This window comes from Thermothielavioides terrestris, chromosome 1 (assembly GCF_000226115.1).
Source record: "Thermothielavioides terrestris NRRL 8126 chromosome 1, complete sequence".
Taxonomy (NCBI): Eukaryota; Fungi; Ascomycota; class Sordariomycetes; order Sordariales; family Chaetomiaceae; genus Thermothielavioides; species Thermothielavioides terrestris.
The window spans coordinates 9191509-9209138 of NC_016457.1; the positions used below are offsets into that span (position 1 = coordinate 9191509).

General features: G+C 56.1%; 8 protein-coding genes across 8 annotated transcripts; 4 read left to right on the forward strand and 4 right to left on the reverse strand.

Annotated features, from left to right (window-relative positions):
* Positions 1 to 325: 325 nt before the first annotated feature.
* THITE_2110853 (uncharacterized protein) lies at positions 326 to 663 on the reverse strand. The gene has a single exon (XM_003650861.1). It carries the CDS (start codon positions 610 to 612, stop codon positions 340 to 342), a length of 273 nt encoding a protein of 90 aa, XP_003650909.1. The 5' UTR covers positions 613 to 663; the 3' UTR covers positions 326 to 339.
* Positions 664 to 2448: 1785 nt separating this feature from the next.
* THITE_2086065 (uncharacterized protein) lies at positions 2449 to 3159 on the forward strand (the record flags this gene model as incomplete). Its single annotated transcript, XM_003650862.1, has 1 exon — positions 2449 to 3159. One exon carries the CDS (start codon positions 2449 to 2451, stop codon positions 3157 to 3159), a length of 711 nt encoding a protein of 236 aa, XP_003650910.1.
* Positions 3160 to 3408: 249 nt separating this feature from the next.
* Positions 3409 to 4748, forward strand: THITE_2110854 (uncharacterized protein). The gene is made up of 2 exons (XM_003650863.1): positions 3409 to 3900; positions 3983 to 4748. Exons 1-2 carry the CDS (start codon positions 3608 to 3610, stop codon positions 4554 to 4556), a joined length of 867 nt encoding a protein of 288 aa, XP_003650911.1. The 5' UTR covers positions 3409 to 3607; the 3' UTR covers positions 4557 to 4748.
* Positions 4749 to 4959: 211 nt separating this feature from the next.
* Positions 4960 to 6246, forward strand: THITE_2169734 (60S ribosomal protein L18). Its single transcript, XM_003650864.1, has 4 exons — positions 4960 to 5000; positions 5243 to 5347; positions 5410 to 5777; positions 5837 to 6246. The coding sequence occupies exons 1-4, from the start codon at positions 4997 to 4999 to the stop codon at positions 5912 to 5914; spliced, it is 555 nt and encodes a 184-aa protein (XP_003650912.1). The 5' UTR covers positions 4960 to 4996; the 3' UTR covers positions 5915 to 6246.
* Positions 6200 to 7921, reverse strand: THITE_2110860 (uncharacterized protein). Its single transcript, XM_003650865.1, has 5 exons — positions 6985 to 7921; positions 6864 to 6880; positions 6752 to 6800; positions 6451 to 6612; positions 6200 to 6376 (listed from the first exon to the last, which is right to left on the reverse strand). Exons 1-5 carry the CDS (start codon positions 7813 to 7815, stop codon positions 6350 to 6352), a joined length of 1086 nt encoding a protein of 361 aa, XP_003650913.1. The 5' UTR covers positions 7816 to 7921; the 3' UTR covers positions 6200 to 6349.
* A 2184-nt stretch (positions 7922 to 10105) lies between these two features.
* Positions 10106 to 10985, reverse strand: THITE_2110863 (uncharacterized protein). The gene has a single exon (XM_003650866.1). The coding sequence runs from the start codon at positions 10714 to 10716 to the stop codon at positions 10306 to 10308; it is 411 nt and encodes a 136-aa protein (XP_003650914.1). The 5' UTR covers positions 10717 to 10985; the 3' UTR covers positions 10106 to 10305.
* Positions 10986 to 11177: 192 nt separating this feature from the next.
* Positions 11178 to 12742, forward strand: THITE_2110864 (uncharacterized protein). The gene is made up of 4 exons (XM_003650867.1): positions 11178 to 11723; positions 11796 to 11896; positions 11974 to 12329; positions 12421 to 12742. Exons 1-4 carry the CDS (start codon positions 11340 to 11342, stop codon positions 12603 to 12605), a joined length of 1026 nt encoding a protein of 341 aa, XP_003650915.1. The 5' UTR covers positions 11178 to 11339; the 3' UTR covers positions 12606 to 12742.
* Positions 12743 to 12744: 2 nt separating this feature from the next.
* THITE_2110866 (uncharacterized protein) lies at positions 12745 to 14585 on the reverse strand. Its single transcript, XM_003650868.1, has 6 exons — positions 14401 to 14585; positions 13851 to 14252; positions 13419 to 13694; positions 13214 to 13350; positions 12869 to 13120; positions 12745 to 12799 (listed from the first exon to the last, which is right to left on the reverse strand). The coding sequence occupies exons 1-5, from the start codon at positions 14407 to 14409 to the stop codon at positions 12880 to 12882; spliced, it is 1065 nt and encodes a 354-aa protein (XP_003650916.1). The 5' UTR covers positions 14410 to 14585; the 3' UTR covers positions 12745 to 12799; positions 12869 to 12879.
* Positions 14586 to 17630: the final 3045 nt, after the last annotated feature.

The window sequence follows — 17630 nt, forward strand, 5'->3', positions numbered from 1 at the left end:
TGCCGATGGCAACGAGTGGACGGCTTGCCAGATCCCATCTCGCTGTTCATATCGAGCTTCATTTGTGCTCAGGCGATGGCCAGCTGCCCCGGTCGGGTATTGGTGGGCGGCCCACGGATGCTGTCGATCGCGGTTTACACGGCAAAGTGTGGGGAACTCGGCGCACCGTTCCTGGCAATCTGGGGTACTATCCCACCATCATGCAGGTCCTCCGAAGTGCTGCCTGGTGCTGCATAGAGCCTGGGGGAAGGGGGGACGGTGGCGAGGCGCGCACCTCTTTGCCCTCTCGCAAATCACAGCTTCCATGCTGTGGGGGGAGCTCGCCGTGCCGATCAACGGCTAACGGTCCGCCACATGGATAGGAACAGGGGATGCTGACGGCGTGATATTGACGGGCGGAGACGGAGCAGAGAGCTCCCCGGCCATTGTAGCAGGTGGACGCTTGGCGTACCACCTCGACTTCCTCGATCGAACACTCGGTTGATATCTCGAGACTGCTTCCAAGGACCCTGGTTCGCGTCCGCTTGCCGAGAGCTCCCTCTGGTCGAAAAGACGGCCTTCTCCAGATGCATAGCTAGCATCTCGTAGGAACCTATTTCTCGCCCACGCCATGATCTGGATCACCGAGTCCCATCCACATTCAACTACACGTCCGTTGCCCTGCTCCAACCGCCTCAAAAGCCGCCCATCTCGGCTCCCGCTTGGCGCCAAGCGGCAGTTGATGGCTAAAATGTTCCTTCGTCTGAAACCACAGCAGCGCTTAATTGAGTGCCGGCGGCGTATAGTGCGTCTATTAAGCCGCATATTATTAGCCGGCAATCCCAGCCCAGACGCACGGGAGCACGCAGGCTGGGCATCAGGGGCCGGGTGCGTGCCCGATGTCGACAGTGTGCTGTCTTTTGCTCCCGCCGCAGAATGTAATTATACGGCCGTCTGCCTGTCTAACTTGTCGCCCGCCGCCTCGGCTAAAGCCGCCGGGGTAGTGGTCTCGGCACGGAGCAGCGACCGAGGCTCACCAAAAAGGGGCGAGCTGCCCCTATACGTGGCCTGCGTTAAGTCCTGATGAGGGCGGCACGCCGCGGTTGGAACTCCTCGGTCACTCGTTGAGAGGAAGAGGGGGGAAACGCCTCGAGCTCTGGGGAGTCCGGCAGTCGATGCCGGGATTGCGTCGCGTTCATATCTCGAACTATTATGTGTGTGTCAGTGAATCCGGAGGCGACATATCGCTTTTCCTGTTCTTGCACCCGGATTCGCTCTAGTCTGATATTCCAGCAAGAAAGGTGCACGCCTGCGTGGTTGAACATCCCCTAATAAAACATGTTCAATGAGACTATTTCTCCTAGACTGTTCTGGCCGTCATCTGCGATGGGCTGGTCTGAACCAACATACCTAGGTACTCTTATCCTCACATGTCACCCCACCGCTTACTTTAAGTGTGATCTTGGTCCACGAGATCTGCCTCTGAGTATGATAGATAGGAGGGATGAGTCCTAATAGCGTTTGGAGAGTGACACTTGAACGTCGAACCTGATGCGGCCCGGAATAGAGCCATTCTACCTTGGACTATAGTATGGTATGAAGTTCATACGCTGCACTGCGGTCGCGAGGCACAACATTAAAGGGTCGAGCGAGCTTCATGCTCTCTCCAGAAATAAAGTCGGGGTCATGGAGGTACCTAGGATATTCCAACCTTGGAAGTTAGTCGTGACGGACTTGCGGTCTGATGTAGTGTGACGTGATATGCTGTGGCCACCAACTTGGCTATGACGCTGACCCGGTTCCCCTGTGGATGAAGATGCCCAGATGTTCCACTTACACTTGGCATCAATGGACACTAGCATGGTTCGGTTGCCACCTGCATGTCCATTGACTTGACTGTAGCATTAGGTAGATTTTCGAAGTGAAGGATAGACTTGAAAATCGAAAGAGACCGAAAACATCTGAGCCCAGATCTGAGCGAAACAAAGTCAGCGTCTGAACTTATGTTGACTGTGTCGGCGAAGAAAATCGACGAAGTCTCGGCTGATTTAGACCTCCAGCAGTCAAAGAGTGCCGAAATACTTTAGGTTCTGTAGGCTTGGTGTCGAAGCGGTTTTCGTCCCAAGCGGCTGGGTTCCTTTGCTTGATTGATTACCTTATTTGTCTTTTTTGACTCTTTTCCTTCTCTCTGTCAGTGACCTTGTGAGGCCCTCCTTGTAAGGTTGCTTTGTGAAAAACATCCACTTTTTCCTGATGCCAGCAATTTTCCGACGATTTCCTCCACTTCCACACCACGAATACCATCATCATCTGCATTCTGGATCTTCCATCCTCCAGGTTATGTGCCCGGTTCTTCGCTGCGCATTTTGCAACCTTTTCAGCCCTCTCGCGAGTTACTGCGTTGAGTATTAAGTGAGCGCGATCTCGATGGATCCTCCATCCATCACCTCCAACATCGAACCCTCCATCATGGCTGAAAACAGCCAAATCACCGAGTTTCTGACAACGTTGAGGGCGCTGTTGGCCGAACGCAACGCGAAGCGAGAACTCCCACCCATCAGGAAGATCTACAAGAAAGAAGACTTCCCGACTTGGCGTTGCAATCTGATCTGGATTCTCGACCAATTCGGCCTCGCAAAGTACATCAAGAACGACGTCCTCCAGCCTCCTCTGCATGAGGCCGACGATGTGAAGCAGTGGAAGGAAGACCGCATCCTGGTCGATGCCTACATTCGCTCCCACATTGGAAACAGCAAGATTGAACGCGGTCTAGAGGCAATGGGCTGGAATGCGGAGATCACCGACCCGAAGGCCACATTCGACTTCCTCACCAAGTACTTCGAAGGCGCCTCATCCGACAGGTTCGCTATTCTCAACGAGGAACTCGTCACCATCGATCGAGCCAACTTTGCGTCAATGGAAGCTTTCCAACTACGGCTATGCTACCTCCGCGATCGACTGAAGTCTCCCGGCTCACCGTGGGCCGACCTCAAAGACGGGGCTTACATCTGGATGGCACTTCGAGCCATACGCAAGTCACACACAGATCTGTACGCTCGTTGTGTCTACAAGGTCGAGAAGGGGGAGATGACCTGGAGCAACCTCATGGAGGAGTTCCACATGGTCTCAGCCAGCGAGGAGGCCCAGACCGCGCTCATCCATCACACTCGTGAGCCGTAAGGCTACTTATGCAGATAGTCCCCACACTTCTGCAGGGTAAATACCTAGGTTTCGTCTCTCCGGCTTTCCTTTGCACTTGCTTGTTCGCATTTGTCGCCCTCTTTCTTCCTTGGAAGGAAATGTCCCGTGTGTCCGAAAGACACTCCACGTGCACTGCTGCTGAGGCAACGCGTCTCCGTCTCCGGGTCCGCGCTAATGTCGGAACTGAATACGCGCTACTGAAGACGCGCTTCTGAACACGCGCCTGTGGCCGTATTCCGGACTGCATGGGCTTATGACTTAACTCCGTGTGACTAGCTCACGCCGGTCCGTTTAACTCCGCGAGTTTGGTCTTACAATATTGACGCAACGCCCCTCCTGAAGGAGGTCGCTTTTCTGATCCCGGACTCGTTTCCTTACGTGCATGACGATTTGTTCTGGGCTTGACTATTTTTCCACCGATAAGAAAATGGCACCCTTGGTCTGGTTCATCACCGGTGCCTCGTCGGGTTTCGGCCTCTCCCTCTCGCTCCACGCGCTGTCAGCAGGTCACCAGGTCGTTGCGACTGTCCGCAACACAGCCAAGTCGGCAGAAGCGGTTCAGAAGATCCAGGAAAAGGGCGGCAAGATCGTGGAGCTGGATGTCACCAAACCGGACACGATCGCCCAAGCCGTCAGGGAGGCTGAAAGCACCTACGGCCGGATCGATGTGCTGGTCAACAACGCCGGATACTCCCTGCTGGGCGCGGTCGAGGACTTGACGTGGGTCTTTCTTTTCCCCGTCCTAGAAGCCGAGACTTACCCACGGCCAAATCCAACTAACCTCTTCATCGCATCCCCCAAGCGACCGGGAGGGCCTGCAGCAGATGGACACCAACTTCTTCGGCCCGCTGCGCCTGATCCGCGCCGTGCTGCCGGGCATGCGCGCTCGGCGCAGCGGCACCATCGTCAACATCACCAGCATCGCGGGGCAGGACGGGCTGCCGTCCTGCGGCCTGTACGCGGCGAGCAAGTTCGCCGTCGAGGGCCTGTCCGAGTCGCTCGCGCGCGAGCTGGCGCCGCTCGGCATCGCGGTGCTCCTGGTCGAGCCGGGCAGCTTCCGCACCAACTTCTGGAGGGCGGTGCAGCTGAACGAGACCGGGCTGAGCGAGCCGTACAGGGACGGGCCCGTGGGGGATGTGCTGAACAGGTTCGGGTCGGTCGTTGGACAGCAGCGGGGGGATCCGGAGAAGGCGGCGGCCAGGATCTTCGAGGTGGTCGCGGGCGAGGGCGAGGCTGGCCAGCTGAAGGGGAGGATCCTGAGGCTTCCGCTGGGGCCGGATTGTGTGCAGCGGCTTGAGAAGAAGCTGAAGAGTGTGTCATCGGATCTGGAAGCGGCACGCAAGGTGGCCATGAGTACGGACTTCGACGGCGCATGACGACGCCAGGGTTGATGGTTGAACAGAACATCCGGCGCTACCTTGGCGCAAAGCGGCAGGAAGCAATTGGCAAACCTCAGTAGAAAATCAGAAGCCGAAAAATGGGTCTGTAATTGAACCTAGTCTAGATGAGCTCAGGCATAGACCTCAACTAGCTAAAACCGAAACATCTCGATGAACAACAGATATTGCATCACCAGATGATTGAACCGCAAGCTCAGCGTTTATGTGCGCAGCAAGCCGTCCGGAGCAGGCCCCAGTGGGTCATGCATAGCACCGCCCCACATGGATATTTGCCGGAGCTCACCGCCTTCGCCGGAAACCCTCCCCACAACCACCGAAATCAACGCCAAATTTTGCGACTCTCGAATTCTTGAACCATCGCCCAACGAACAACCCCCATCGACTCGGATTTTCGACATCCACGAGTCACCGTCACGATGGGTACGTAGCTAGGCCTCCTCGAAGCCTTTGTGTGCGAGTGGAAGAGATTCTGAAACACGAATCTCTCTGCGAACCATGGCATTTCTGCTCCCGGTTGAGACTTCGTCCTCGTCGCTGCCCGCCGGAACCTCGCATCGCGAGTCCGGCCCAGGCAAGCTTCGAGACGATGTCCCGCTGGTTGATGCGCGCCATTCTGAGCATACAGAACCCTAAGGGCTGACTGGAGTCGTCGCGGGAATTAGGTATCGATCTGCGGAAGCACCACGAGCGGGCCACGCACCGCAAGGCCCCCAAGAGCGACAACGTCTACCTCAAGCTCTTGGTGAAGCTCTACCGCTTCCTGGCCCGTGAGTTTCTCTTCCCCCACCGCCCGTGGTTTTCGCTATCGCTCTAACCAGCGCAATCGCAGGCCGCACCGATGCCCCCTTTAACAAGGTGGTCCTGCGCCGCCTGTTCATGAGCCGCATCAACCGCCCCCCGATCTCGCTGTCTCGCATCGCGAAGAACCTCAAGAACGGCAACGAGAAGAAGACCGTCGTCGTCGTCGGCACCGTCACCGACGACAACCGCCTCCTGACCGTCCCCAAGATGACGGTCGCCGCTCTCCGCGTCACTGCCACCGCCCGTGCCCGCATCATCGCGGCCGGCGGCCAGGTCCAGACTCTCGACCAGCTCGCGCTCGAGAAGCCCACGGGTGCCAACACCCTGCTGCTCCGCGGCCCCAAGAACGCCCGCGAGGCTGTCAAGCACTTCGGCTTCGGTCCCCACAAGCACAAGGTTCGTCCAGGTTTCATTATCCGAAATTTGACCCCGGGCAGCGCTGACGCCCGATGCAGAAGCCGTACGTCCGCTCCAAGGGCCGCAAGTTCGAGCGCGCCCGTGGCCGCAGAAGGTCGCGTGGCTTCAAGGTCTAAAGCGGTGGTTAGCAATACCCTTCGGAGTTCGGGGCGTGGCGTGGGGTTCTTGGTCGTCGCAATGGCAATATGGTTACGGGGCGCGTGGTTTCCGGGGCTTGCCATGCATGTACTGCTGTTTGCCAAGGACAGCATATGGGACACAAAAGTCTTTTCTTTATGACGGGCATGAGGAATTGACTGGCTGGCATTTTGCTGATGCCACGGCTATGAATGACACTGCCATTGAGCCCTGCGGCGACTATCCATGTGTGTGCCTCTCTATAGGTGTTGTACAGACGTGATGCACAGTCTATGCCCAGCATAAATGGTATGATACATGTCCCCTCTGTATTCTGCACTCCTCTTCCGGGAGGTGGTTCACTGTCCCTCGACATCCTCCAGGGTGACTTCTCCTTTCCTCTTGAGCGCCACAAAGAAGGCCTCTCTCGATTCCTACAATCCCGTAAGTTTTGGAGGGACCTAAGACGCATCATTTACGCCGAACACCGAAGGAGAAGAAGAGAAGAAGAAAAAAAGAAAAAGGGCGGACTCACGCTGCGCGACGACTCGGGCTTCTCCCGGTGCACCTTGGCGAACATCTTCTTCAGCAGCGTCTCGAACGCCTTGTCCTCGGCGCCCTGGTAGAACTTGCAGACGAAGTGGCCCCCGGGCTTGAGCGTGTCCGAGGCGAATGCGAGGGCCGCGCGGCAGAGGTCCTGTTCCCGGCGGAGGCGGGCAGGCGCGGAGCGGGCAAGTGGTTAGTCAGGAGTGTCTTTTTTCTTCGTGTGGCATCATGTTGTTTCTTTGGATGAAAGAAAAGGAAAAGAAGAAAAGAAAAGAGGTGGTAAGATATACCATGCTCCCGGCGTGGTCCTTGAACGCGATGCCGCTCGTGTTCATCATCCTGGTGTGCGGGTTACTCAAACTGTTGATCGAGAAGCCGTGCGTCTGGGGCCAGGGTGCTGACATGTCGCTGAGGACTACCTGTGGGTGTGGGGGAAAGGCGCGCTCGCCCGGCACGGTGTCAGTTTTGTTTAGCTAGCTGTGTTTCGCGCGCGGGGAGGTTTGCAGGGCCCGTTGCAACGCACATCTACCAACCGGAGATTGGGCTTTTCCTTGGCTTCCTCCCTGGGGTGGCCGGTGTTGTCGGCCGCGGACGAGGCAGGCGTTGCCGACAACGTACCACTCTCGGCTTCGCTCTCGTGCGCCGCCATCCGTTCCAGATCGATATAGCTCGGCCGGTCGGCAACCTCATCCCCCGTCTCGCTCTCCCCGGCAACCTCACCCCCCTCTCCGGGGTGCTTCCCGGCCCCCCTGGCCCTCGCCGTCCCCTGACCAGCCGCCGCCTCCGCCTCTGCCGCCGCCCTCCGCCGCCGCTCGCCCTCCAGCAGGAACTGCTTCACCATGCCCTGCACGCCGGGACTCAAGAAGTTCCCCTGGATGGCGCTGACGCCGCGGGGTGGCTGGGCGGGGATGACGTCGATGCCGACGATGCGGCCGTTGGGGGCGGTGCGGTCGAGCGCGACCTGCGACCAGCTGCCCGGGGCGAAGCCGAGGTCGACGACGACCTGGCCGCAGCCGCGGCGGAAGAGGTGGTACTTGGCGTCGAGCTCGAGCAGCTTGAAGGCGGCGCGCGACTTGAGGCCCTGCACGCGCGCGGAGCGGGCGAAGTGGTCGGCGCCCTGGCGGAGCTTCCAGCGGGAGGAGGCGGAGGAGTAGAGGCGGACGGAGTGGTTTCGTATTGGTGTGGATGGCGGTCTTGGTGATGACGTGTGTGATGAGAGAAGGAGCGCGAACGGGGCTGGTGAGCTAGCCGACGCATAGGGGCTTATCATGAGAGGAGAGGCGGATGAGATGGACGTGGGCGCCGTGACGCGCACGGCCAGGCGCGACGGCGGCCGGGTCCATGGCGCCTGCATAAGTGCGGGTGTGTGGCGCTCCTACTTCATAGGGGAAGAATGAGCCGAGGACTTTTCTTGAGACTCTGATTCGGAGAACAGAGTTGATTCCAGGTGTGCTGTGAAAACCGCAGGTGGTTGAATGCACCTGTCGAGGTTTGCCTTTTGCGGCCATGTACGGAGTACGGACTGTATGGTTTAGCCTCAAATACCCGTTTCGTAGGTGATCCACATATGAACGAAGGTTACTCGCAGGCTGACTGGGTTCTCCGTAGAGCCACAAACAGGCGAAACGTCCCGGTAATTGCATGTCATTGGCTAACCGGCACCATCATACCATCCCAAAGCCATTCCACATTGAATCCCGGGATATCGAAGGCCATGTCTGTCCGCCGAGTCAAGTCACGTATCAAGAATTGCGCTCAGCTGAGCAACTGATGGAAGCAGGGAACAATGATGTGAAATAAGCCGTCCCATTGATCGCCTAGAAAACAATCAACCAACACCATATCCCAGACCGGTGACAGACCAGAACCCAAACAGGAAATGCATTCACAACCAAAACACAGCCAAACGCCGGCATATGCCATGCCCCAGCCCAACTTTCCAAAGCCGTGTTATACCACACAGCCCCAAAACACATCCATCCTACGTAGATACAACCCAACCCGGACACCACGTCCAGTCTGCCCGGCGACGGGCTAAGCCAAAAAACTGGCCGCCACCCCCCGCCGATCCCTCTTCAACGGCGAAAACGCGGCGCCAGCAAAGGCATTCCTGACCACCCCCGCACCGACACGACCGGCCGGCACCTTCGCCCCGGCTCTCAGCCCAACCCCCGCCGCGGCGGCGCGCACCGCACTCGCACCGCCGCCAAGCGCCACCTTCACGGCCGGCCGCTTGGCGGCGGCGCCGCCGGCGGTAGCAGCAGTAGCAGCGGCAGCAGGCTTAGCAGGCTTCACCCGCTCGCCCTCGTCGGCGTCGGCGTCCGCGTCCGCGTTGAACAGTGTGGTGGCGTTCGGGCCGCCGAGCAGCTTGCGCTTCTTCTTCTTTGGCTCCGCGCGCTCGGCTGGCGCAGCGGTGCTGCTGGTGAGGGAGGTGGTCTTGGTCCCGGTCCCGGAGAAGGAGGAGGCGCCGGTGGCGGTGCTGCTGCTCACGGAGCGGTTCTCCTGGTCTTGGTTTGTGCTGCTGTCGGCTGAGTCCGGCTCCTCGGCGACCTTCTCCAGGGTGGGTGGCGCGGCGCCGCCCGGCGCCTTGCGGCTCCGGATCGTGAGGTTCTTCTTGGACGGGGCCGAGTCGGTGAGCGGTCTCGTCCTGGGCCTGCCGCGCGGCCGCTTCTCTACGAGTTTGGGCGTAGCAGCTGGTTTGGTCGTTGACGGGGGGTTGGTTGAGGCCGCTTCGCTGGCCGTGGTGGTCTCGTCGGGAGCGGCCGCCGGGGTGGGCTCTGCGCCGCGGAACTGGAAGGGCGCGCTCGGCGTGCCGTCGTTCGCGGGCGGGTTTGGCGACGTCTCGCTCAGGTTGACTGTCTTGTTGAGGAAGGGCGTGATGGAGAACTCGGACTTGCCGCCGACTAGGGACAGGTCAAAGCCTCTCTTCTTAAGAGGGCGCTTCGGCCGGTCGTCCGTGTTGCCCGGCGTGAGAAGGATCTTGTCGTCCATGCTCATCTCGTCAGCGGACCTCTTTTTCTTCTTTGCAACTGTCTTGGCACCGGCGCTCTTGAGCGGCACTGTTGTTGTTGTGACGCTTGGCATCCTCGCTGTCCGTTCCTGCGCCCTCTCGAGCTCGGCTCTGCATTTCTTGAGCTCCTCTTGCGATTCCCGGAGTTTGCTGCGCAACCTGTCCACCTTGTCGCCCATCGCCTGCTGCCGCTCCTCGGCGTCAGCCTGAGCCTGCTCATGTTCTTTTCGCAACTTCTCCTGAGCCTTCTTCTCCTCTGCTAGCGCCTTACGGGCCTCGGCCAGCTCCTCCCTGAGCTCTGCGAGCTGCTCCTCCGCAGCAGTTGTCCCAGCGGCTTCAGTCTTCGCTTGCCGCTGCGCCGCGCGCTTTTCCGCTGCGAGCGCCTTCTCGGCCGCTTCGAGAGCGTGCTTCAGCTGCTCCATCTCTTCGTGCATGTTGGACGTAGCGCTGGTTTGCGTTTTGGCCAGCTGCTCAGCCTTGCGCTTTTCAGCATTCAGGTTCTTCTCCGCTGTGGCGAGCTGCTCTCGAAGCGATTGTAACTCCTCCTCCGTCTCATTGCTCTTGCGCTCCTGCGCTTTGGCCGTCTTCTCGGCGAGCCGCTTCTCTCTGGCCAATTCCTGCTCCAGCTCGCTGATCCGCGCGCGAAGCTCCTTCTCGGTATCGTTCTCGCGGCCCTGTCTATCTGCTGCCTTCTGCGCCGCTCGCTTTTCGTTGGCAAGCTCGACTTCCAGCGTGTTAAGCTGGCGCTCGAGAGCCAGTTTTTCGGCCAGCACATCCTTCTGGTGCGCAAGTTGTGACCGTAGGTGTTCTAGTTCGGGCTTAAGCACGGCGACTTCACGCGAAAGGGCGAGCTTTTCGGACAAGATCTTTGCCGAGTCTTGCGACACGGCGTTGAACGCCGACAATTCCTCCTATGGTAACCGCCGTCAGAGTGAGACGGAAGAGCATTGGATCCGACACAGGACTTACTTTCAGGTTGGCAATCTCCCGGGACTGTGTCAGCATGAGCCTATCCTGCCTTCGGGCTTTCTCCTGGGCGCTCTCCAGCTGACCACGAACGTCGTCAACTCGATCCTCAAGTTCCTTGATGCGGCGGTCTCTGGAGAGAAGTTGGTCTTTGAGGCTCATGGCCTCGTCCCGAAGCACGATGCTGCGGAGCTTCAGCCGCCGCGCTTCCTCGTCCTTGATCACGAGATCGAATCCATGGATGGTATGTCGATACTTCATATCGAGGTCGTGCAGCATTTCGATTCTCTGGTTTCGAGTTGGCGTCAACAGGGAAAAGCCCGCAATGGTTCCGTCCCTGTGTTTGGGACCGCACGCACCTTTTCAGAGTCCATGTTTACACATGGCGACGCGACTCCCAGCCGCATAAAGATGCAAACTCTAACGAGAGAACTGGCGAGCGAAAGCTAGACGTAGAAATCTGAAGAGAAAATATCGAGAATTGAAGAGGAGGAGAAGAAGCGGAATCACTGCCAGGCGGGATGCGATGGCTGGACGGAGATGGTGCGGTGACTGGAAGGCAGGAAACGCATCATCACTCAGCTGCCCACTCAGGTTTAAAGTAAACATTGTTCCAAAACCGGCCTAGCGTGGCCCTCTCCTCCACCACCCCACCCGACTGTGCCAAGACCCCGTTGGCGGCCCGGCAGCGCCAAGCCGCAGGGGTAGCGTCAGCTGCAGCTCCGGGCTGACGTTGAGGACACATTGATGATGCACTTGTCGAAGCTCTGGTAACCAACTCGATGCCAAGCCACAGAACGACGCCAACGACAACCTCGCACACGGCACCCGGTCCAAGAGCAATTGGCTCTTTCCGCCCTCGCCATTCCTTTGTCTGCCGGAGAGTCTTCTTTTCCACCACCATGCGCCTCCTGGCAACCGTTCTCTCGCTGGTGGCCCTGCTCGGGGCGGGCCCCGGCGGCGCCCTCGCAGCATCAGCAGCAGCAGCAGGAACCAAGAAGTCCGCCGAGGAGCGCTTCCAGCTGTACCACGGCAAGGCGCTCTCCTCGGCGCCCATCAAGCTGGGCGACGCGACCTACCGGGAGCTGACGGCCGTGCCGCGCGACTACGCGGTCGCCGTGCTGCTGACCGCCATGGACTCGCGGTACGGCTGCCAGCTGTGCCGGGAGTTCCAGCCCGAGTGGGGCCTGCTCGCGCGCAGCTGGACGCACGGCGACAAGAAGGGCGAGTCGAGGATCGTGTACGCCACGCTGGACTTTACCGACGGGCGGGACATCTTTATGAGCGTGAGAGCAGCCCCGCTGCTTGCTGTTTGGAAGATGGATGTCCGTGGCTAACAGCTCTCCGGGGGAACACAGCTGGGCTTGCAAACGGCGCCCGTCCTGTACTTTTTCCCGCCCACCGTCGGCCCCCATGCCCCGGCCTCGCCCGAGCCGATTCGATATGATTTCACAGGCGGGTAAGACCAGAAGGAAAAAAACAGAGCAGCTGCGCTTTTGATCTGCGGATATAAGCTCACACTTGTTTGTACCTTAGAGCCCAAGCCGCCGAGCAAGTCCACAGCTGGATCGCGCGCCACCTGCCCGACCGGCCTCACCCGCCCATCCGGCGGCCGATCAACTGGATGCGGTGGATCGTGACCTTCGTCGCCCTGTCCGGCGGCCTCACCGTGTCTTACGTGGCCTGGCCCTACGTCCTGCCCGTCATCCAGAACCGCACCGTCTGGGCGGCCGTCACGCTGATCTCCATCCTGCTCTTCACCAGCGGCCACATGTTCAACCACATCAGGAACGTCCCGTACGTCGCCCCGGACGGGCGCGGCGGCATTAGCTATTTTGCGGGCGGCTTTCAGAACCAATACGGTCTAGAGACGCAGATTGTGGCTGCGATGTGTATGTTTTTGGTCTTCTCCCACCCGTCTATCCTTTTGTTTTCTCTTGCCCCCGTTCTTCTCCTCAGGTATCCCTCTAACCCCAAACGCAGATGGTATCCTCGCTCTTGCCGGCATTACCCTGGCCATCAAAGTTCCCCGGATCAGCGACCCCAAGACGCAAGCCGTGGCCCTCTTCGCCTGGGCCAGCGTGCTCTTCATTGTATACAGCTTCCTCCTCAGCGTCTTCCGGAGGAAGAACGGCGGTTACCCCTTTTCGCTGCCGCCTTTCATGTGAGGCGGGACAAGGGTTGCTGCGCTGCTGCGTGGTGCCCCCTTCAGGTCCTCCCAGGCGACGGAGCCGGGAGTTAGAAGATTTGGAACGCGCCGCTACTTCGTTGTATGTTTGAAATCGAGGTTCATCAGTTAGTGGCGTATCTTGTAGAGGAGCGGGAAAAAAAGTTGTTCTTGGCCCATCAATCCTCCAAGACTCTGCAGATGCGTGGTCAGTACCACCGAACTGAGCCTGGGAAGGATATGGATCCCTGGGTGACCGCGCACTTGAAAGAGCGCTATTGCAATAGCGGCTCCTCCTCTGGCTTTAGGCTGACCAGGAAGTCGCGGCAGAGCTCAAAGCTCAGCCAGCTGGACGCCATGCTCGGCGCCACCTTGAGGAGATTAGGGATGATGCCCTTGTAGAGGCCCTTCACGCCTTCTTGCGTGATGATAACGCGGACAGCATCCGCCAGAGACTTGTACTGGTAGCCCATGCCGGACATGGTGTTAATTTGAAATCGGCGCCGCAGTACGTCGCTGTCTCGAGTTAGTCACCATTCGGGGAAGACTCAAGCAGGTAGGTCCTGGGGGGGGGGGGGGGGGGGGGGGGGGGTGGGAGTCAGAACTCACAATGGGTAAGTGCATGTTTGCGCAACAGCGCCGGATATCGCGCCGGCCACCAGCTTCCGGCTGGCGCTGGGGTGCTGCTCGCCTTCTAATGTCAGGAATTGCCTGACGAACTCGTACGTCATGAAGTTCAGGCCGACCTATGGTCTGTGATTAGCATCCACACCGTCCTCATGCCGCTCATTCCCAAGGGAAAAAAAACACGTACATATGGCGCAACCCCAGCCACCGTCGGAATGATGCCTCGATACAGCGCCTTGAAGCCTCCTTCGTTTTTGTACATCATCACCATGGTCTTCCACATGCCCGGGAGCTTCTTCGGTCTCTCGCCGAGCTCGGCGAACGACGCTGACTGGATGGAGAGCCGGGTGCGTACGATATCGAGCGGGTAGGTAAAGATGACGGAGGTGATGCCGGCGAAGCCGCCACACGTCAAGCGCGAGAGCGGCGTGAGGCTATCCCCGGGATGCCGCTCAAAGAAATGCTAGAGATCCACCGGAACCCAGTTAGCACCCACCACTAACGGCTTCCATTCCACATATCACACGGCCAGAGGGAAAACGGGAGACCCTTCCATAACCAACCGCAACCCTCCAACTCCTCCCGCCAAAGGGGCTTATACGGCACGAACGAAACGTACCCTCTTGTAGAAATTATAACTCCCAAACTGCACAGCCGAGTAGGGCACGATGCGGATGCAGTTGGTGCCGTTGCCGCGCATGAAGCCGCGCCAGCCCTCCTCGCGCCACATCTTGGCCAGCGCGCGGCCGACGCTGAGCTGGTAGGCGTCGCGGCCCGCGCTCTGCACCTGGAACAGGATCTTGAGCCGCTCGAGCGGCGAGACCACGGTGCGCGAGACCGCGCCCGCCACGCCGCCCGCGCAGAACGCCGCCACCACCGGCTCCGAGATGGCCGCGCGGAACTGGTCGAGCGGGCGGAGCTGTTCCGCCGGCGGCGGCGGCGGCGGTGGAGGAGGCGTGGAGGTGGAGAGGTCCGGCTCGGGCTCGGACCCGGGCACGGCTTTGGATCGCGTGGGTTGCGCCTGCGGAACAGGAAGAAGCGCGTTGTTAGCGTCTGGTGATCCGTCCAAGCGGCTCATTGGGGGGTGAACCCCTTTCTTGACAAGGCCATGAGTGGGTGGCTGGCGGTGCTACTTGTTGTCGCCCAGGCGGGGACCAAGCGGGACTTACCGTGGCCATTATGAGGAATTGAGCAGAACACGGCTCGGTTCGAGGTTCGGGGAGAGGAAGCGCCAGGTGGCGGGAGTCGCAGAAGACTCCCGAGGGCGCACCGTCTCGGGAAGTAGCACAAGAGTGGTCTCCGGTGTAGACCTGTTGGATTCGAGGGCGTGCGATGTCCCTGCCGGGAGGAACCACAAGCCGGTGCGGTAACGATAACCCTCAAGAAACGTCCTGCCTGTTGTCGCCACGGGCTGCTTCGAAGGCGGCAGGCAGCGCAATCGGACAAGGGGTAGGGGGATCGGACTGAACGTAAGGGTCGGGAGCTAACGGCGTGGTCTGGAGACCGACATGTCGGGTGAAGCAGCCGCGTTCAGATTTTCGAGTCGCATAGGTGGCGTCGTGGTCGTTCTGTGGATTGCGGGAGGTTTGTGCAACTGGCTCGTTTGAAGAGACCTGTGCTCTCTTCGAGAGTGTCACAGGAACCGCGGCAAGGAGCGCGCGTGGACGGCAATCTCGTTCCAAGATTTGCTGGCAAATGCCGAGTCGGCGTTTTAGAGAAGGACCGTGTGGCTAGTGGAGATTGGCCAGCCGCGCTTAGATTCGGTGAACTAACATTGACTGCACAGCGACGATAACAAAACGTTGGTTAGCGCTGAGACAAATTCAGACAAAGGCGCCAAGCCACAGCGGATCCATTGTCGTTTGCAAGCACCAGGCGAAAGTGGGTCCAAATGGCTACACCGCATACCCAGTTTGCCGCAGTATACAACGCAGTGCCATCATCGCCATCAGTATTGAAGCCGTAGATATTGCAAAAAATGGCCCAAATGGCCATTTTCTGGTGTTTTTGTATACTTATTGAAGCTCTATAGCGTATTCTAGCTTAGTTAGCCAACGTTCAATTAGATCTTAGGTACTACGAGCTAGCACTTACCCCTAAACCCTAGCTACCGACTTATTCCTAGCCTTTCCACGCAATTTGAAGGCTTACTACCATCTTTTAGGCTTCTTAAAGCTATAGATATATTGCTATAACTACCAACGAAGGCGCTATTATAAAATTCTTTAGTATTATACCCTTAATATCTCTTAGCTAGCCTAGCGTTGCTAAGCCTATTCTACGACCTCCTACCTCTATTCTTAGGCGCCTAGGCGATCTACTATATATAATTTATTACGCCCGTCCTCTACGTAGCCGAGTACAGTTCTCGATAGCGCCTTCGAAGTATAGTTGTACACCTACGTAAGAAAGTGAGGCACTAGATCCTTCTCGCTACAGTGCCTACCTAGCTCGTAAAGCTTTTGAACCTCTTAAACCCTCTAAAGCTGCTAGGCGGATTAGGATCGTATCGCGCTATACCGCCGAAGCTGCTACCGCTACTACCCTAGCTATAGCAACGCCTACTAGCAATAAGTGGATTAAGATCGTATTACGCTATACTACTAAAGCTGCTACTACCGAAGCCACTACTAAAGCTCTTACCGCCGCCTCTACCACTGCCCTAGTCGCCGCCCCTATTAAACCTCCTACGTCTAAACTACCGATTTAACGTTGCTAAATATATAATATATCAAAGTCTTATAAAATAGATATACCTACTATTTATTTACGTCCTTAATTAAAGTCTAGCTCTTATTTAAAGCCCTTAGTATATTCGAAATTACGTTTTATATCCTAGGGTCAACTAGATCGTTAAGTATAGTATTCTTAGCTACTATCGTCTAAACTGATCGAGATAGCTAACTTAGAGGAAAGTTCTAATACTATAGAGTATATCTAAGGCTACTTATAAAAGGAGGATACTAATATTAATATTATAGGGTACTTTTAAGGTCGTTTATAAAAGGAGAATACTAATATCGATATATTTGTTTTATTACTATTACCAGTATATTCCTAATCGTTAGATATATAGCTATCGTTAATATAACTATAGGCTTGAACTAGAGGCTACTTTTACTTACTTATACTAGATACTATATTGTTAGCTTATATCCTATAATTACTTCGCTATCGAAGTAATATACTCCCTAATAGACCTACCTTACCTAGTATTATCGTTATTAATATCGCTTATATCATTAGGTTCTTTTCTATACCTTTTTATTAGGGTCTTCAAACATCGCTACTACTCCTATAGGAGTAAAACTATCGTTATAAAGTAGCTATAGAACGTATTAAATAAGGCAAGGTCGACGAAAGGAGGATTAGCGACGATTTAAGGCTAAAGATCTAAGATACTATATATAGCTTATACAACAAAGTTATTAATAATATTTAACAAAGTAGAATCAAAATAGAACTTGTATATACTACTATTGTAGCTAACGCTATAGCCTACCTTAGTTCAAAAGCCAACTCAAAGGTTTAGTCGAATTCTAAGAAAGCGAATTGTCTACTAGTACGCCTAATGTTCATCGCTACTAATCAACTAATAAAGGCATTGCTAAGCCAACTAGCGAAGGACTATTCTATTAATATCGAGTATAAATTCGAACCTACTAAACTATTGTAGATAAAATCCTTAGTAATTTCTACGCCCTTGCCTCCTATGCCTATACCTACTTACTAGCTATTCAATTATAACGCTATAGTACTAGCTAATACTAGTCGATCTATATATATTGCTATACTAGCTATACTTACTAGCTAGAACGGGAGGTCGACGGCAATATATAAGACGCCTACGAATACAATGCTAAATGAGGTATAAGAACGTAACGCCTAGGAGCTAAATAAAGTGTATTTCTACCAACTAAGCGAGAAATAGCGCTATATCCTAGATATATACTACCGCAACTACTATAAAGATATAGATATATAGCTCTAGTTTTATTACTAGGCGAATAGCGATAACGCCTACCTTCTTATTACTATTCGAAAAATAGGCGAGTAGGCGAGCTAGATCGAACAAGGGAAAGCTACTGTTGATAGCCTACTAAGCGCCCTAATCAAAAAATGGTTCAGCTCTACATAGGCTAAAGCCAATCAAGGCGTTAAGGTATATTCCAATAGCGAGGTTATATATAAACGTATACAAGCTATAGGAATTTACTTCTACCTATAGTTCAACATTATAAGCAATATAGGCAATTAGAATCGAATAGGGCTATCTCTATAGCACTATAGCCTACTATAGCTCTATCCTAAACCTTAACAATGGCCTATAGTAGCCTTAAATATAGCGGCAACGTATAATACAGCTAAGCTAACCTTACTAACAATATCTATTCCCTTA

Bases quoted from the DNA above. Each gene is read 5' to 3' on its own strand.
- THITE_2110853 (XM_003650861.1), bottom strand. From the start codon at position 612: ATGGCGTGGGCGAGAAATAGGTTCCTACGAGATGCTAGCTATGCATCT.
- THITE_2110854 (XM_003650863.1), top strand. From the start codon at position 3,608: ATGGCACCCTTGGTCTGGTTCATCACCGGTGCCTCGTCGGGTTTCGGC. The intron at 3,901-3,982 runs GTGGGTCTTTCT...GCATCCCCCAAG, and splicing joins GGCGCGGTCGAGGACTTGAC to CGACCGGGAGGGCCTGCAGC.
- THITE_2169734 (XM_003650864.1), top strand. The intron at 5,348-5,409 runs GTGAGTTTCTCT...GCGCAATCGCAG, and splicing joins GCTCTACCGCTTCCTGGCCC to GCCGCACCGATGCCCCCTTT. The intron at 5,778-5,836 runs GTTCGTCCAGGT...CGCCCGATGCAG, and splicing joins TCGGTCCCCACAAGCACAAG to AAGCCGTACGTCCGCTCCAA.
- THITE_2110860 (XM_003650865.1), bottom strand. From the start codon at position 7,815: ATGCAGGCGCCATGGACCCGGCCGCCGTCGCGCCTGGCCGTGCGCGTC. The intron at 6,613-6,751 runs GTATATCTTACC...CGCCGGGAACAG, and splicing joins AGGACCACGCCGGGAGCATG to GACCTCTGCCGCGCGGCCCT. The intron at 6,377-6,450 runs GTGAGTCCGCCC...GATGCGTCTTAG, and splicing joins AGCCCGAGTCGTCGCGCAGC to GTCCCTCCAAAACTTACGGG.
- THITE_2110863 (XM_003650866.1), bottom strand. From the start codon at position 10,716: ATGCTGCACGACCTCGATATGAAGTATCGACATACCATCCATGGATTC.
- THITE_2110864 (XM_003650867.1), top strand. From the start codon at position 11,340: ATGCGCCTCCTGGCAACCGTTCTCTCGCTGGTGGCCCTGCTCGGGGCG. The intron at 11,724-11,795 runs GTGAGAGCAGCC...GGGGGAACACAG, and splicing joins GGCGGGACATCTTTATGAGC to CTGGGCTTGCAAACGGCGCC. The intron at 11,897-11,973 runs GTAAGACCAGAA...TTTGTACCTTAG, and splicing joins CGATATGATTTCACAGGCGG to AGCCCAAGCCGCCGAGCAAG.
- THITE_2110866 (XM_003650868.1), bottom strand. The intron at 13,695-13,850 runs GTACGTTTCGTT...GTGGATCTCTAG, and splicing joins GTTATAATTTCTACAAGAGG to CATTTCTTTGAGCGGCATCC. The intron at 13,121-13,213 runs GTGAGTTCTGAC...AACTCGAGACAG, and splicing joins CAAACATGCACTTACCCATT to CGACGTACTGCGGCGCCGAT.